The 19,596-nt window shown below is 40.9% G+C and overlaps 1 protein-coding gene across 1 annotated transcript in view; it reads left to right on the top strand.

The window, feature by feature from the left end:
- Positions 1-19,596, top strand: part of LOC149463384 (D-beta-hydroxybutyrate dehydrogenase, mitochondrial-like) — a 43,417-nt gene that overhangs the window by 1,253 nt on the left and 22,568 nt on the right. Inside the window, exons 2-3 of the mRNA XM_089675635.1 lie at positions 7,121-7,231; positions 18,706-18,847. Of these exons, the coding sequence (XP_089531761.1) occupies positions 7,121-7,231; positions 18,706-18,847 (253 nt within the window). The remainder of the gene's footprint in view (positions 1-7,120; positions 7,232-18,705; positions 18,848-19,596) is intronic.

The raw sequence follows: 19,596 nt of genomic DNA on the forward strand, positions 1-19,596 counted from the left end.
TTGGTGGCCAGTGGCAAGGATATTCCCCTTATATTGGTGGCCGGTGGCAAAGATGTTCCCTTTACATTAGTGGCCGGTGGCAAGGATGTTCCTTTTACATTGGTGGCCGGTGGCAAGGATGTTCCTTTTACATTGGTGGCCGGTGGCAAGGATGTTCCTTTTACATTGGTGGCCAGTGGCAAGGATATTTTCCTTATATTGGTGGCCGGTGGCAAAGATGTTCCCTTTACATTGGTGGCCGGTGGCAAGGATGTTCCTTTTACATTGGTGGCCGGTGGCAAGGATGTTCATATTACATTGGTGGCTGGTGGCAAGGATGTTCCTTTTTCATTGGTGGCCAGTGGCAAGGATATTCCCCTTATATTGGTGGCTGGTGGCAAAGATGTTCCCTTTACATTGGTGGCCGGTGGCAAGGATGTTCCTTTTACATTAGTGGCCGGTGGCAAGGATGTTCCTTTTACATTGGTGGCTGGTGGCAAAGATGTTCCTTTTACATTGGTTGCCGGTGGCAAGGATGTTCCTATTACATTGGTGGCCGGTGGCAAAGATGTTCCTTTTACATTGGTGGCCGGTAGAAAGGATGTCCCTCTTACATGTATGGTCAGTGGTAAGGATGTTTCCCCTTACTTTTTTGGCCAGTAGAAAGGATGTCCCTCTTATACTGGTGGTTGATGGGAAGGATGTCCCTCTTACACTGGTGGTCGGTGGGAAGGATGTCCCTCTTACGTTGGTGGTCAGTGGGAAGGATGTCCCTCTTACATTGGTGGTCAGTGGGAAGGATGTCCCTCTTACATTGGTGGTCAGTGGGAAGGATTTCACTCTTACATTGGTAGCTAGTGGACAGAATGTCCTTCTTACATTGGTGGTTGGTGGGAACGATGTCCCCCTTACATTGTTGGCCAGTGAAAAGGATTTCCCTCATACATTGGTGGTTGGTGGGAAGGATATCCCTCTTACATTGGTGGTTGGTGGGAAGGATATCCCTCTTACATTGGTGGTCAGTGGAAAGGATGTCCCTCTTACATTGGTGGTCAGTGGAAAGGATGTCCCTCTTACATTGGTGGTCAGTGGGAAGGGTGTTCCCCTTACATTGGTGGCCAGTAGAAAGGATGCCCCTCTTACATTGGTGGTCAGTGGGAAGAATGTCCTCCTTACATTGGTGGATAGGATGTCCCTCTTACATTGGTGGTCGATGGGAATGATGTGCCCTTTACAGTGGTGGTCGGTGGTAAGGATGTCCCCCCTTACATTGGTGGCTGGTTTGGAGGTTGACCCCCCCCCCATCCTTTGATGGCCAGTGGGAAGGATGCCTCCGTTACATTGGTGGTCAGTATAAGCCCTGTTTCACACTGATGCGGTGCGGAATTTACAGCGTTTTCAATGCGAATTCCACACCGCATCAGAATCGCACCCCGTTCATGCGAACCACTGCGGGTGTGTATGTTAAGTTAAAAACACCCTGAAATCGGTCCGCAAAACACGGTGCAATGTGCAGAATCGGATCGTATGGGTATGAATACCCATGCGACCCGATTCTAGTGCGGACCAAAAAAAGGATCCTGCATGTTTTCGGTGCATTGCGACTAGAACCATACAAAATGTATGGCTCCAATTGCACTGCACACAAATCACATGCGATTTGCACAGGAATGCAGTGCAGTTGCTGTGCGAATCACATGCGATGTACTGCACCGCATGTATGTGAACCCAGGCTTGAGGATGTACATCCCTCAGAAACCTCTGGAGGCTGGGATTGGCTTATCTATCTCCTGGACACAAGCATGTGATAACTCTCAGAATTTGACACAATGGGGTTGATTTATTTAAACTGGAGAGTGCAAAATCTGGTGCAGCTGTGCATGGTAGCCAATCAGCTTCTAACTTCAGTTTGTTCAGTTAAGCCTGGACAAAATATCCTGGAAGCTGATTGGTTTCTATGCAGAGCTGCACCAGATGTTGCACTCTTCATTTTTATAACATATACTCATCTGTACTCCAGTGTCACAAACTCCCAGAGCTCCCCACCAGCTGCTGACAACTTCAGCCTGACAGCTTCCAGGTATCTATCCCCAGCCATTTTAATTGGCCGGGTGGAAATGATGCCATTCCAGAGCATGCGCGGAAGTAAATTCACCTTGGCATTGTAGAAATTCAACACTGATCTCTGCATGCGCAGCTTAGTATACAGTGGCAGACAGGTAGGTAAGCAACTTTATTGTAAAAGAGACTTGGTAAGTCTTTTCTACATGGAAAATCCTGCTGATTGCCAATTTGTACTTTGTCATTAGAATTCCACTTTATTATGTATTGTTTTACTGCTACAGGGCGGCCTCTCTGTGCAAAATCACGTAAATATATGTGATTCTGCATTTCTGGGTAGGGGTGTGCATGTGTACTGCCCTACCCGCGCTGTCATTGGCTCCCAAAGATGTAAATCACCAGGTCCTGGCCAGCGATTCGTGGCCAGGACTCGGTGATCGGCAGAGCAGCTGACAAGAGAGAGATCTGAGTGTAAACAACACAGATCTCTATCCTGTCAGTGGAGATGTGCTACTTTTTATCTCTCTGCGAAGCAGAGACTAGTAACTAACTAGTAAAGCACAACAGAGTACACATTTGTCACCCTGCCTAACACACAGTAACCCCTTGATCACCCCAGATGTTAACCCCTTCTGGCCTAGTGTCATTAGTACAGTATTAGTGTCACTGGAGATGTCAGTGGCAGTCAGTTCCCAACCAGTGTCAGCGTCAGAATGCCCGCCGCAGTCGCTGATCACCGCCATTAATAGTATAAATAAAAATTTCAGTGTTTCTACCACCATTTGTAGATGCCATAACCTTCATGCAAACCAGTTAATATACACTTTTTGGGATTTTTGTTTACCAAACACATGTAACAGAATACATTTTGGCCTAAATATATGAAGACATTTTTTTTTTAGTTTTTATTGGATATGTATTATAGCAAACAGTAAAAAATATTGTTTTTTTATTTATAGTGCAAAAAAACCCAGTGATGACCAAAGGCCACCAAAAGAAAGCTCCATTTATGTGAAAATAAATTATATAAATTTCATTTGTGTACAGTGTTGCATGACTGTACAATTATCAGTTAAAGTAGCACAGCAGTTTATAGCAAAAAATGGACTGGTCATGAAGGGTCAATCTTCTGGAAGGCAAGTGGTTAAGTTTAACTTAAAAATCATAATTTCAGTATCCCACTTATTTATGAAACCTAGATGTCCTACATCACTGTTGTAGATGTAAGTATCTGCCATGTTAACTTTCTTAACATGAATTCTTAGTACCGTAATGGTTTGTTTAGCCCACCCTTGCCTGTGGCTTGAACAGTGAAGGAGCAGCTGCACTCCTGTCCAACACGTACAGTATGTTCAGTGTTAAAGCAGAGGAAAATGATAAATGGTTTTCAAACTTTTTTACAAATATCTGAAATGTGCAGCGTGCATTTTTATTCATCTCAAGTCTATACTTTGTAGAAACACCTTTCGCTGCAATTACAGCTGCAAGTCTTTTTGATGATGTCTTTTTGCCCATTCATCTTTGCAAAATAGTTCAAGCTCTGTCAGAGTGGATGGAGAGCGTCTGTGAACAGCAATTTTCAAGTCTTGAGACAGATTCTCAATTGGATTTAGGTCTGGACTTTGACTGGGCCATTCTAACACATGAATATGCTTTGATATAAACTATTCCATTATAGCTCTGGCTCTATGTTTAGGGTCGTTGTCCTGCTGGAAGGTGAACCTCTGCCCCAGTCTCCAGTCTTTTGCAGACTTTAACAGGTTTTCTTCTAAGATTGCCCTGTATTTGGCTCAATCCATCTTCCCATCAATTCTGACCAGCTTCCCTATCCCTGCTGAAGAAAAGCATCCCCACAACCACCATGTTTCACAGTGGGGATAGTTTGTTCAGGGTGATGTTAAGTTTTCCACCAGTTTTGCTTTTAGGCCAAAAAGTTCAGTTTTGGTCTTATCTGACCAGAGCACCTTCTTCCACATGTTTGCTGTGTCCTACACATGGCTTCTCGCAAACTGCAAACGGGACTTCTTATGGCTTTCTTTCAACAATGCCTTTCTTGCCACTCTTCCATAAAGGCCAGATTTGTGGAGTGCACGACTAATAGTTGTCCTGTGCACAGATTCTCCCTCCTGAGCTGTGGATCTCTGCAGCTCCTCCAGAATTACCATGGGCCTCTTGGCTGCTTCTCTGATTAATGCTCTCTTGCCCGGCCTGTCAGTTTAGGTGGATAGCCATGTCTTGGTAGGTTTGCAGTTGTGCCATACTCTTACCAGTTTCAGATGATGGATTGAACAGTGCTCCTTGAGATGTTCAAAGCTTGGGATATTTTTTTATAACTTAACCCTTCTTTAAAATTCTCCACAACTTTATTTCTGACCTGTCTGTTGTGTTCCTTGGCCTTCATGATGCTGTTTGTTCCCTAATGTTCTCTAACAAACCTCTGAGGGCTTCACAGAACAGCTGTATGTATACTGAGATTAAATTACAAGCAGGTGGACTCTATTTACTAATTAGGTGACTTCTGAAGGCAATTGGTTCCACTAGATTTTAGTTAGGGGTATCAGAGTAAAGGGGGCTGAATACAAATGCACACCACACTTTTCAGAAATGTATTTGTACAAAAATTTAAAAACCATTTATTATTTTCCTTCCACTTCACAATTATGTGGCACTTTGTGTTGGTCTATCACATAAAATCCCAGTAAAATACATTTATGTTTTTGGTTGTAACATGACCAAATATGGAACGTTTCAAGGGGTATGAATACTTTTTCAAGGCACTGTATATTGACATTTACTGGCCCTTAAGTTTATCCCCTTTATTTACACCTGGTAATCTTGTAATTAAGGGAGCCATGGTTGTGACACAAAGTGGACATTTTTCATCTCCATTATGTGGTGGATTGAGAAGATTAATATCCTCTCCATTACATGGTGGCTTTCATTTTCAAAGCTTAATTGGACAACCTGAAGTTAGAAGCTGATTGGTTACTATGCACAGCTGCTTTGGTTTTAGAACATGAAAGTGACATTTTGAAAAAATTCTGTTGACTGCAGTGTGGTGCAATGTGATGGATTCTGTTGTACCACAGTGTACTGGAAAGACGTACTGCATTCTGTCCCCCTTTTTTTTTTCTTTTTTAGTACATACCATTGCAGTGTGAACTGGCATGATAGAGAACAAGGCTTTCTGCCTTATCTTGTATTGTGACTCTGCTGGGCAAGACTACCCAACGCAGCCCCAACACACCTAGTGTGAATGAACCCTTAGGGTCACAAGAAGTGATAAGGACTCTGAATTTCTGGCAAAACCAAGAGGTGTTTTCTGTATGTGCTGTATATATGCTTAGCCTGAAAAATGAAACCTAATGAAGCCACCACATCTAAGGAGGGGAAAGCTGCATAGGTTATGTTTTAGGGTTTAGATACACGTTTTGTTAGTCTACTGTAGGCTACATACATGATTCAGGTCAATGGGAAACTACACAAAGCTTGGTGAACATGGAAGTGTACACTAAGCTGCTCAGCTTAAAGCTGGCCATAGATGGATAGAATTTTGGATGAAACTTCTTAGGAAAAGTCTTAGGACAATGCATATGAAAATTCTCTGAACATTCGATTGCTGTTCAGAAGATTCCACCTGCTTTTAACATTTGATTTTGGAATAGATGGACTGTTCCAAACGAAAACCACATATACTTATGTTTCTTGAACAAACAAATTTCTTTTCCATCTTGCTCCTTTTCTCATCACTGCTGTCAAAACAAATGTTGATTTGACCCATTAATTATTAGTAAAACAAAAAATTTATTTTCCATAGAATTTTTGTTCGAACTTCCACCCATCTATGGCCAGCTTTACGCGCACTGTTGTAAGTAGAGGACACTTGGAATTGGTCAGAAATGCCTAACAAACACTCCTTGTTGCATCCCATGGAGGTTCAACCTCTAGATGGCTATACATGTTAAGCTGGTCATACACTAGAAGAATTTCATTTAAATGTTTTTTTTTTTGAGCATTCATTTGATTTTCTAAGCATTAGTAGGAAAATGATAACAGTGGACTCGGAGACTTCAACTTTGACAGTTGATTTTGCCTGTAGGTTGTTTTTTGATCTAACTTTAACAGGATGGACCTGATAATTATATGGGGTGACAGCAAGAAAAATAAATAATAGATTGAACTAGGATAGGAGGAAAAGTAAAGATGTGAATAGTTACTATGAGGCCTCATGCACACTGGACGTTACAATCACACCAGTAGTGTTACCTGTAGAATGCTGCGTTAAAAATATGAGTTTTGTTGCTTTTTTTTAGCGTTTTGAGCATTTTTTAGCGGTTTTCAGCATTTGCAAAACGATACTCCCACAAAAAGCTTGAGACTCAGACACTTATAAATACTGGATAGCTTTGTTTTTCAGCGTTAGAGCGTTTTTACATATGAAAAACTCAAACGCAGTAGTTCTGTTTTTTTTCAGCTTGAAAACACCCCTGCCAAAAAACGCAGATAAAATCCTATGTGTACATGAACACATAGGATAACATGCTGGGGAGTTTACTGGCTGTAGAAAAAAATGCCTGGCACCCAAAACAGCAGCTGTAAACGCGCCGTGTGCATGAGGCCTAATGGCACAGATCGTATCATTTGTTACAAGTTTTGTTAGTCATCTTTCAGAACAGCACATGAGTAACCCCTCCCATGTAAAATGGGAACCATTACACTCCTCTGCCTCACTACTGCCCTGGAGTTGGTGAATAGTGAATTTAGGTAGCCAAGAATGGTGGGTCTGTTTGTAAGTGGTGGTCATGAGTCCTCCTTTCCCTGGTCATACAGGAATTTCCCTGTATAACTTTGCTGGTCATACAGGAATTTCCCTGTATAACTTTGCTGGTCATACAGGGAATTTCTTCTTTAAAGGTGCCCTCATAGTCTTGTAGACAGTATGATGTAAGGAACAGCACTTCACTTTTTTTTTACTTCTCAAGAACTGGTAAAAGAACCTATAATGTTGAATAATAATTGCATAACTGAGCTGAAATGTATAAGCTTTAGTTTATTTGCTTTCACTTTTTTTTCCATCTAGGTGGAAGGAAAGGCAGTACTGATCACTGGCTGTGACAAAGGGTTTGGATTTGCCTTAGCAAAGCACCTGCACAAATTGGGATTTAATGTTTTTGCAGGTTGTTTATTAAAGGTGAGTACCAGAGACATGGTTAATCACCCTCACTTAAAAAAATTTGAGTATTTTTTAGTTGTAGAAATCAAACAGAAACATTTATTATGTGGTGAAGAACCTTACTTAAAGCACTGTGATAGGAAAAATTTTCAGGCTACCATTGCTGGCCAGCCTCTTCTTATGAGAACATTGGCTTGACTGATTCATTGTCATGCTGATTCATTGGCTTCGCTGCTTTGAGCTCCTGCCCTGAAACTATTGAATAAGCAGTTCTAACACTCATTTACAGCATACTTGCTCCAGGCCTGGGGCTCAAACAACTGGCATTTCCAAATAGAGAGCAATGGCACCCCTAAACTACACCCAAAACAAGAATATTTCAGGTAAAAAAGATGTTGGATTGTTTTTGCTAAAAATGGAGAGTGCAAAATATGGTACAACTCTACATAGAAATCAATCAGCTTCCAGTTTTTTTTTGTCAAAGCTTATTTGAACAAGCTGAAGTTAGAAGCTGAATGGCTACCATGTACAGATGCACCAGATTTTGCACTCTCCGGTTTTATCAAATCCACCCTATTGCCTTCAAGAAACATTTTTCACATGTGATTTCAGGATATTCAAACAATAATAAATTATTGTGGTGCCAAGTACTAGATATAAAATAAATATATAATGAACAATAAATTGGTGTTAAATTAATATTCTCCCCCCCTCCCCCAGGGGGTTTTACAGCTGCCCCTAAAAAGTGAAAGTGACACTTATATGTGAACTAATAATAGGTAGGTGCTGTGCATAAAATGAACAAGACTTCAGCCAAGTGAACCCAATATAATTGCTGGATATTAGTTATCTGTGGGTGGACACCCCGTTGGTAAACTATTCATCAAACAATCTTATCAATGACCATATATTAATCCTATTTCCATAAAAAGTCCTTATGCTTCCACCATGTGCTAAATAAACATAAAGTGTAACAGTCCTTTTTTAAGGCTCAATAATGGTGACAAGAAGATCATTGTATCCACACCTCAGTGCAAAGACAAACGAATGGCTCACTCACCAGATCTATATGACCCCATACTCACAGTCATATATCGCATTGTGTTTCCTGAAGACGTCAAACAAACGTGATTCCGTCACATCCAGGCTCCGGTGACGTCACATCCGGCCAAAACAGAAGAGAGGCTTGCAGTGCACGTCGGCCATTTTAATTGATAATACAGGCAATACATGCTGGTGCCAGCTACATAGGCACTTCAATATGTGAGTGTACAGAGTTTGTTTATAATTTTGTTGTTGCCTCATTAAATGCTACACTTAGAACGGCTTTATCTGCTCTGATTCCTTTGAGTGATAAGGCATAACCAGCAAGGAATATCTGTCATAATCCCTTTACACATCTTTTGGTGAATCTATTGGCAATTTTACATCAGTCTTCCTGGGTATACAACTATGAAGTGTGGGTGATGGAGACCATTTTTGGAGGAACCTTAAGAGAATGTCCTGGCTTAGGAAACACAATGCGATATATGACCACCGGCATGGGGTCATATAGGTCTGGTGAGTGAGCCATTCGTTTGTCTTTGCACCTAGGTGTGGATACACGGATCTTCTTGTCACCATTAATTAGCCTTAAAAAAGGACTTAAACTTTATGTTTATTTAGTACATGGTGGAAGCACAAGGACTTTTTATGGAAATAGGATTAATATATGGTCATTGATTATATTGTTTGATGAATAGTTTACCAATGGGTTGTCCACCCACAGTTAACCAATATCCAGCAATTATATTGGGTGAACTCTTGTTCATCTTTCAGGATAGTTTAAAAGTCCTCCAATAACTCCAAGCCCTCAGTTTCTGTGTTTTCTACGTCCTGCATACACACCTGTGCTCAACTGAATTATGTTTGTCCACATGGTGTTTCTGAAGATGGAAATCCACAACCACCCGTTTGTCAGTTTTGTACCCATGTATGAGATTCAGGCAGAATTTTCACCAACTTGGTGGATTCAGGACTTTAAAGGATAAGTTCACCTTTTAATGAAAAATAATAAATGCACATTTTTGTGCAGGTAAAAAAAATGTGCATTTATTATTTTTTGTTTCTGGAGCCTCTAAAGTATTATCTAAAGGAGATCACTGGTGCCATGCAGGTCTCCCTCTGACCTGTCACTTTATCTGTTTGCTCGTACATCCCGTACGAGCAAACAGACACTGACAGGAGGGCTCAATGAACTACCACGGTACTGTGGAGCGCCACGGTAGTTCATTGAAATTTATAAGCCGACAGCCACAAAGGCTGTCAAAACTTTTTTATCTGTAACAGTGATATAGTTTTCTTTAATCTATGATCCTTTCTGACACCCTTTATAGTTGTGGTTATTTTTACTTCTCTATACACACTACAAATCCCATAGTTCATAGTCCATAGTCTCTAGTCCATCTTGGGAACAAGCAAGAGAGGGTGACTACCTTTCTGCATACGGTGGGACCATGGAGAATTAACTAAGCCATGCACTAATAGGTAGTCGAATCACAGTGACAAAAAAGGAGTAATTTGAAGGAGACTGAGGGCCATTGAAAGTACTTCTCTGAGTTAAAGGAAAAGTAGGGCCCTACTTCTCTTGTGGGTCACAGAAGTGCACTTAGTTCTGTACTTCTGTGACCCAGAGTCAGGTGACAACAAACTTTAGCCCCATCACTCAACCGCTCCAGACTTTAGAGGCATCCTGACTTTAATGTTGGGATCTGTCCAGATCCCTGATTGGCAGCTGGCACAGCATCTCTGCATGCCACTGAGAACCTGAGCCAGCTGCTTGCACCCCCTGCATGGTGCTCCATTGAGTGCTGGAGGGGCATAGCAGAGAGCCAGTGCCTGAAAGGCATAGTTCAGCTGCAGGTTTTTACCACCTCTCCAACCACAAGTTTAAACAAGGCCATATGAAAAGTTGATCACCAGACTGCTGTGTTCCCTGCCTTACTGAAGGCCATTTATGTTGCCTGTCTCTCTGAATGACAAGTAGTGAGGTGCATGAGAGGGCAGACCAGAGCCTGATATTCTATACAAAAGTTAAGGTTTGCAGAATTGAGCATCCTGAGTTTCAGATCTCATGATGTGGATCAACCGTAATGTGAAAAGGGTGTATAGGCTCCTGCTATACACTTCTAAGGTTAGATTTATCACTTTTTACAGACATACAATAGTTGCTGGTGTACCTGCAATATATTTACATTTATTTTGTTTTTGCAGGTTGCATCTTCTGTATTAAAACACGTTTGTAGTCTACTTGCTAAAGCGGAGAAGTATTATAGTTACACCATCTTTTGTTGCAGGAATACTAATAATATTACATATATGTTCCACAAAGTAGTTTCTGCTGTGGTTATAGTTGCACATTTTAATAATTCTTATCAATTGCGTACTGTAATTTTGCATTTTGTATTTGTGATTTGTTTTGTACGTGCGTTGGTAAACTTTCTCTTGGAACTCAATAAGCTCTCCTTTAGCTAGCTTCTTAACTGCTTATGGCCTGGCCTGCCTTCATAAATGCAAATGGCCTGACCTCCCTTCAGAGTCCCACTAAAATTTTTCTTAAACAGTGATTTTTCTCTCTTCCCTTCAATCTCCAGTTTCTGTGAGGGTGAAGAGTATAATGATGTGATATCCTGAAATTCAGTGCTGGGCACTGTTGTTGCTACCATTCAATCACAGGTAATATTGATACTCTAATGCTAACCAAATTTTGGTAACAATTTCTACTTCTGGCCTGCTACTAAACATCACTAGGCAAAAATAAAACAAAAAAACTTGGCATTGCTTATTTTCATATGTTGCTACAATAAACAGAGTTCTGATTGTAAGGGCTTATTTAGATGGGCGCTGAGACCCATCCTCCATGCTGAGCTGCTTTTTGCTGCATCTGCACCCACCTCAGAGCTGTACGCAGTGAGTCTGTAGAAGTGGATGCAGATGCATTGTTTGCAGTACCAGTTGTATATCAAAATTTGACATACAGGTATGATCAGGGGCACTGTTCTGAATGCACACTGTCTGCATTTGGATCTGTTCACCCACTCGTGCCTACATGTCAGGTTATGACGTGGCTGAATCTGCTGCGTGTGCATATCATTTTATGGGCTCCATGCAGCCCCTGGGGTGGATGCAGACACAGCAAAAAGCATCTCAGCATAGAGGACTGCTCTCAGTGCCCATCTGAATGAGCCCTAATAGGCATCCTTAGCAAGGGTCACAGGCCAGAAATTACAAAATCTACAAAACCAAAACAGGTCTGTTTAAAAAAATATGTCTTAGCTGCTTTATCCCATGCTCATACACAGACTAAAGATACAGCCCTGGCCAAAAGTTTGGAGAATAACACAAATATTAATTTACCTGCAAGGAAACACATGCAGTCATCATTGCTTTGCACAAAAAGAGATTCACAGGCAAAGATATTGCTGCTACTAGGATTGCACCCAAATCAACCTTTTATCAGAATATCAAGGAGAGAGGTTAAATTGTTGTGAAGAAGGCTTCAGGGTGCCCAAAAAGCCCAGAAAGTGCCAGGACTGTCTCCTAAAATTGATTCAGCTGCGGGATCGGGGCACCACCAGTGCAGAGCTTGATTAGGGATGGCCGCAGGCAGGTGTGAGTGTATCTGTATGCACAGTGAGGCAAAGACTTTTGGAGGATGGCTTAGTGTCAAGAAGGGCAGCTAAGAAGCCACTTCTCTCCAGGAAAAACATCAGGGGCAGACTGATATTCTGCAAAAGATACAGGGATTGGACTGCTGAGGACTGGGGTAAAGTCATTTTCTCTCATGAATCCCTTTTCTGATAGTTTGGGGCATCCGGAAAAAACCTTGTCTGGAGAAGAAAAGGGGAGCGCTACCATCAGTCCTGTGTCATGCCAACAGTAAAGCATCTTGATAACTTTCATGTGTGGGGTTGCTTTTCAGCCAAGAGAGTGGGCTCACTCAAAATATTGCCTAAGAACACAGCCATGAATAAAGAATGGTAAAAAACATCCTCCAAGAGCAACTTCTCTCAATCATCCCAGACGAACAACACCTTTTCCAGCATGATGGAGCACCTTGCCATAAGGCAAACGTGATAACTAAAACATCAAAATGTTGGGTCCATGGCCAGGAAACTCCCCAGACCTTAATCCCATTGAGAACTTGTGGTTAATCCTCAAGAGGCGGGAGAACAAAAAAAACCCCACAAATTCTGACAAACTCCAAGCATTGATTATGCAAGAATGGGTTGCCATCAGCCAGGATGTGTCCCAGGAGTTGATTGACCGCATGCCAGGGCGAATTGCAGAGGTCTTGAAAAAGAATGGTCAGCACTGCAAATATTGACTCTTTGCATAAACCTTATGTAATTGTCAATAAAAGCCCTTGACACTTATGATTGTAGTTATATTTCAGTATACCATAGTAACATCTGACAAAAAGATCTAAAAACACTGAAGCAGCAGACTTTGTGAAAATTAATATTTGCCATTTTCAGAACTTTTTGCCAGGGCTATACATTGTTATGAAGGGTGACTAAAATATGTCTTTCCTTTTTCCTGTTTTATTTCTTTTCATCAACTTAATCTTCATTTTTTGCTGATCAGGTAGAACATGAGATAGTTCTGCAGTAATAACTATTAACCAGAGAACATGCATTCCAGGCTTCCTTCCAAGGATTATTATTGCAAGTGTAAAGTGGAGGTTTAAAAAACAGACACTAAAAACTGTAGCTGCTGACACCTGGCCCTCAATCCTGCTGTGTCCTTACACTGGCTGTCTTGTGTCCCCGGCACTGGGCATCTTCAGTGTGGGCACCCGGCTGTGACAGCTTGTGGTTTCACAGCCGAATGCCAACTGCATGGGTGAGCAGCGATGCACTTTGTGAATGGCCCGTAGTCTTCTGGGATCTGTCACGTGTCCCAGAAGACAACGGGGAGGGAAGACAACTTCCGCTTGTGATCGTATAGGTGATCCCAACAGAAGTGGGAGCAGGTGCCAATCCTTAACGGGGAGCGGGGTGCAAAGCCTTAAAGCGAAACTTCAAGTTTTAACTAAAGGACCACTTTAAAGTGGTTTAAACCTCAGACATGAAATATGAGCAAAGCTTATCTCTCTATAGTGTGTGTGCTTGCTCTAAGTGTCATTTCAGCATGAGTCACTTCTGACACCAAATTTTTCTGACACCAAAAGAAAAACGGTGCCAGGGGAGGGAGCTCCAGCAGATTGACAGTGTCAGCTCTGTCCCTGTGTGCTGTGTGGAGGAAGGTGTGTCCGTTCCCTCCAATCAGCTTTCAGAACTCTCCTCACTGAGCTCTGCAGTGTGTAACTTCAGCTCTCCACCCCCTCTTTTCTGAAGTCTTAGACAAGATTTAAAATTCAGCACTTTGAACAAATGTAGAGAAGAGAAGACTGCAGATAGACAGACAGGTACAACTTATGTAGGAAGATTTGTTTCATCTCTCTGTATCACCAGAGGCAAGTCATTTCACTGGGTGTATGTAAGGGTTTACAACTACTTTAAAGTAAGCCTGCCTTTAACAGTATTCCTAGGGTTACAGTAGTGCCATATCTCACTATCCCAGGCCACACTGCCACTGGGTTTAAAATCTCAGTACTTCTAGGTATAGGAAAACACACGACCCTTCCCCTGTCCTCAATGTAACACCATGTGCTTGAGTAGCCAATCTCCAAGCCTGTAAACTGTCATATGGGGTGTGGGGACATGATTAACAGTGTGCAAAAACTCACTTTCAATAAGAGTTAACTTTCGCAGAGGATCTTTGCAGGGATGGCATGAGCATTACTAGAGGGATAAGGTACTAGAGTGTGCCTAGCATAGGATAACAGGGAGTGGGGTTTACTTTTGGCCAGGTTTGCTTTAAGGTATGCAGTATCACTAAACGTGCCTATACATTGATCACACTTGGGCCAGTTCAGCAGGGACCAGACAAATTCTGATCAGTGTGTGGCTGCATCTGCTAGACAGAAATTGGTCCTCTGATCGACTCCTGTCGAAGGGACATGTTGGAAAGCTTATCAGTATATTCTGACAGCAGCAAGGATGGCGGATGGGGAAATCCTTCATCCACTTCATTTGTGTTGATACAGAAATCTGACTATTTTTCATTCAGCTTGCTGGTTGGAACAAAAAAAAACAAAAAAATAAATTAAATAGAAAATAATAATAAATATATATATATATATATATATATATATATATATATATATATTATAGTTTGCTTAAGGAGCAGTCTGGCTTCAACTGGGAAAAAGCAGGAGGAGAAGGAGGTTCCTAACAACAGATAGAAAAAAACAAATGTTGGTGTGCATCATACAATAAAAGCAAATCCACTTGGATTTTGTTATTTTCCATTGTTTTGTTACTAGTTGCACATCATCTATGAGCAGTGCGTACATGTCAAAATAGACTAGGATTGTGTATAATATTTACTAGTATGTACATTTGATAGAGAAACTAATCAATAACCATGGTCTTTTAAAGTACCCTGACAAAGCTTTATAATAAAATTACATTTTTAAGAACATTGCATTTAAAAAATCTCTTAAAAATTAATTGCTCATAATTACATTCTCTGTACTACAGCACCTCAATGTACTTGTACCCTATCCAAAGCAGACTTGCAAGGGGGATTGAAGAGGCCACGTGTCCTTTCTTCCTGTACTATTTTGATGCCATAGCAGTGGATGTAGCATACCACCCTGGCTAGGGTCTATTAACAGACAGGGTATTGCTGTGAATACCTCTTCGTTCCTACCCTTCGCACAGTAGGGCACTGGATTGTAATAGAGCACAATTGTTGTGTTTGTGCCCATTAGAATCCTACTGACTTCTGGTCTGTGGCTGGGTTTGCGCAGGGGGATAATTTTAAGAACTATGTTCAGAAACTATTACAGCTGTGAAAAAAATAGCATCAATCATACTCCTGAAGAAGCAAAATTTATTTCTGAAAAACATGTAAAGAGAGGTCTCCACTCCACCACATTATTAGCGAAAACTAAAAATGTACATTATTGTTACAATGAGTGTTCTGAAACAAGTGCAAACCACATACATGTGCTGTATAGAATGTTGTGGTACTCTAGTATATGAAAATGCACTTGTGTAAGAGCAATGAATTTGTATAATTTTTTTATTTTTTAGTACAAAGTTTTGTATGGGTATTTTCAAAAGTCCTGGGTTGTGGATTTGTTTTCTTCTATACAAGTGGTGTTCTGTACTGGATTTTGGTACCCCCACAACCACCCATCACCTGAACTAATAGTATGTGCATTTAATTATTCATCCAAATACCTAAAGGTGTAAACATTTAAACAGTTTAAGACGAAAACTGCTGGAGCAGTGAAAGAGAAAGAGGCTTTGTCTGCTGGCCTGCTAATCAGTAGCTGCCTTGTAAATATCTAAACTGATTTGGATTAACCTTTTTCACGCTTTTTTGTTTTCCCCACTTGTTATTTGTTTGCACTGACTGTAACTGCATGATTGTGATTAAGCATGTACTGTGTGTGTGTGTGTACATATATATATATATATATATATATATATATATATATAAAAATACATATATATATATACACAGTCATGGCCACAAATATTGGCACCCCTGCATTTTTGTCAGATAATGCACCACTTCGTCCTGAAATATGTTATAATTACAAATGTTTAGGCATTTTCATGTTTAATTTTTTTGTTTGTATTGGTATGGCACAAAAAGTGGAGAAACAAAAAGCCTAATCTGACACATTCCCTGCAAAACCCCAAAAATGGACTGGACAAAATTATTGGCACCTTCTCATAATTGTAAGACATATTTGCATTCCAACTTTGTGATGCTCCTGCAATTTGTAATTAAACTCAACTGTATCAATTAATAGGTGCTGACAATATAGAAATCACAGCGGCAACCAGTTAAAATGGTGAAAAATTGACTCAACCTTTCTGTTGTGTGCCCCATGGAGCATGGAGAAGAAAAAGAGCAGCGAAGAATTGTCTGAGAATTTAAGAACAAAAATTGTGGAAAAGCATGGACAATCTCAAGGTTACAAGTCCATCTCCAGAGATCTTAATGTTCCTGTGTCCACTGTATGCAACATTGTCCAGAAGTTTATAGCCCATGTCACTGTAGCTAATCTCCCTGGATGTGGATGAAAGAGAAAAATTGATCAAAGATTGCAACAAAGCATTATTCAAATGGTGGATAAAGAACCTCAATCAACTTCCCGACAAATTCAAGCTGCCCTTCAGGCACAGAGTACAACTATGTCAGCTTGCACTATAGGTCACCATCTGAATGAAAAGGGATGCTCTAATAGGAGATCCAGGAGGACCCCACTGTTGACACAGAAACATAAAAAAGAAAGATTGGAGTTTGCCAAAACTTACCTGAGGAAGTCAAAATCCTTCTGGAAGAATGTGCTGTGGACAGACAAAACAATTTACAGCTTGTTGGTAAAGCCTATCATTCTACTGTTTTCAGAAAAAGCAATGAGGCTTGTAAAGAAAAGAATGCAGTCCTTACAGTCAAACATGGTGGAAGTTCACTTATGTTTTGGGGTTGCTTTGCTTCTTCAGGCACTGGATGTCTTGACCATGTGCATGGTATTATGAAATCTGAAGACTAACAAAGAATTCTGGGGTGCAGTGTAGGGCCCAGTTTCAGAAAGTTGGGTCTCCATCAGAGGTCATGGGTCTTGCAGCAGGACAGTGACACAAAGCACATGCAAAATGAACCCAGAAGTGCTGGAGTGTACTGAACTAGCCAGCAATAAGTCCCTATGTCAGTCCCATAGAGCACCTGTGGAGAGATCTTAAACAGCAGTTGGGAAAAGAAACCCTTCCAGACCTGGAGAGACCTGGAGCAGTTGGTAAAAGAAGAGCCGTCCAAAATTGCAGTAGAGAGGTGTAAGAAACTCATTGATGGTTACAGGAAGCATTTGATTTCAGTTATTTTTTTTGAAGGGGTGTGCTACCAAATATTAAAATGAGGGTGCCAATAATTTTGTCCATTTTTGGGGGTTTTGCTTGGATTGTGTCAGATTTGGCTTTTTATTTCTCCACTTTTTTTGGGTCATACCAATATAAACAAATGAAAAAAAATATGAGAATGCCTAGACATTTGTAATTGCAACAGTTTTGTGGGGGAAGTGGTGCATTATCTGACAAAAATGCAGGGGTGCCAATATTTTTGGCCATGACTGTATATAATGTTGGAGCAGAATAATATTTGCAAATAAAATGTTACCTTAAAGATGCATATTTGTAGAGCTATAGCAACCAGTAAGCAGTTAGCTCCTGTTTGTGAAGTTTAATGGTAATTTCCCATCTGTAATGGAGACCGGATACTGCTAGTGGAAACTGGGTGCAGCTTTCAATGTAATGCAGCAGGATGTGAGCAGAAGACAGGAGGCTCCAGGTAATAATGAGATAATGATCATGCATGCCCCAGGGGGTGTGCCTAGGGCACTCTGTCATTCAACCAGGAGGAGCAACACCAGCTGAATGATTGAGTGACATTATAGAAGACAGCACTGAAGGAGGAGAAGAATATTGCACCAAAAGTTACTTTTTTTATTTTTTACTATGTGTTGGGCATTAGAATTTTTTTGGGAAGACAAAGTTTTAAAAGACAAGAATAATATGTACAGAACAGTAACCCAAAGCAATCCATTAGAATGTATTTCATTGTTCTGACTGGCTGAAACAAGAACTATAATTACATTGTTTACATTGTTCTGCCCCCCCCCCCATGGGACATGTAATACTTTGTCCCATGTAGCTAGGGTCTTCCTAAGTCTACTAATCCAACAACAAAGTCCTAAGTCTACTTATCCAACAGCAAATCCAACAACAGCTTTGATGTTTTTTTTTTTTTTATCTATTTGACATATCCATCAGAATTGGATCCATCATATCCATGCAGGGTGTCTCGGCTCCAAGCACTTTCTTGAGACAAGAGAAATGCAGACAGAGAGTGGGGTGTGTCAGCCTTCTATCTCTTTGCATTCCTCTTGCCACAGTATGTCTTGGGAAAGTGCTCAGAGCCAAGACAAGCTGCAGATATGAAGGATTCATCTACTTCCAAGCTAATGTTGGATTTGCTGCGTAGGGAGGGGAGGGGAGGGGCAGGTTGGACTCATAACTAGACATTGGAATCACCTAGCTATGGGGGTAGAACAATGTACAAACATTGTAATGATAGTTCGTCTTTAATGTGGTGAAATTTGATATGGATTGTGGGGGCCTTCTTGCAACTCCATATTAAGAAAGTTTGATAAGATGTATTTGACACAGCAGTAACTGCCATGATTTCCATCCATATAATGTCTGTAGTTTGGACCGATGTTTCTGATCCCATTGTGTCCTGTTTATTCAAATATATTGCTCTGTATTCCTGTTTTATTTAATTGTTACCAATTACTTTAGTCAGTGCACACTTTTCTGCAATACTACTAGGATAAGAATGGAGAAGGAGCTCAGGAGCTGGAAAAAATACAATGTGATCGCATGAAAGTCCTTCAGATGAATGTCTGCAGTGATGAGGAAGTAGCACATGCTGTGGAATTTGTGAAGGAGCACCTTGAAGACCCCAAGAAAGGTGGATAATAGATCCAAAAATCTGCCATGTGCATAACTTTAATCTAATCATCAGTATGTTTACAGGAGTATATAAAGTGTTTTTTTTTTTTATCTTTTCCATTGAGGGATTCAAATTCAAGTACAGGTGATTATATGCTGCCTACAGGAGGTTTGGACACTGACAAACAGAAAAAATTGTAAACTGGCCTCCATATAATCCCTTTTCTACCCAGTATGCCTTAATTTTTTGTTGGTGTATTAGGAGCTTAGATGTTTTTTCTTCAGCTCTTCAGAAAGTGTCTTTGTAGGGTTCTCCTCTGTGACTTCAAACAAGATTCCTTGCTGCACTGCCGCTTGAGCTGGTCTGTACTGTACATAGCAACTATCTGGATCTGTACTTGCTCAGCCTAGCTTTGGAGACCGTACCTGGACCCTGCTGGACTGGATATTTTGAGCTAGCCTGGAATGTGACCTTTGGCCATTATGATGTTATTTAGCAATAGAGTTTTTTCCTAGTCCAGCGCCCAGGCACAGCCCCAGGTGTGACTCACTTTCTGAGTCAGACCATTCAGGCTAAAACATCAGGCAATTTTTTGTTACACCACTAATTTCCTTTTAAAATTCCAGACATTACTGATTATATTACATTATAGGGTGAGGCTGAGGGACGAAGTGCTAACATTATCTGCAGGCTGGAGTGACAGACTCTTTGTGCTCATTTCTACCATTCTGCCTAGAGAAAACACTATCCCACTGCTGCTCCTGCTT

The sequence above is a fragment of the Staurois parvus genome, unplaced genomic scaffold (genome assembly GCF_062004578.1).
Source record: "Staurois parvus isolate SC_StPar_1 unplaced genomic scaffold, SC_StPar_1.0 ptg000155l, whole genome shotgun sequence".
Lineage (NCBI taxonomy): Eukaryota > Metazoa > Chordata > Amphibia > Anura > Ranidae > Staurois > Staurois parvus.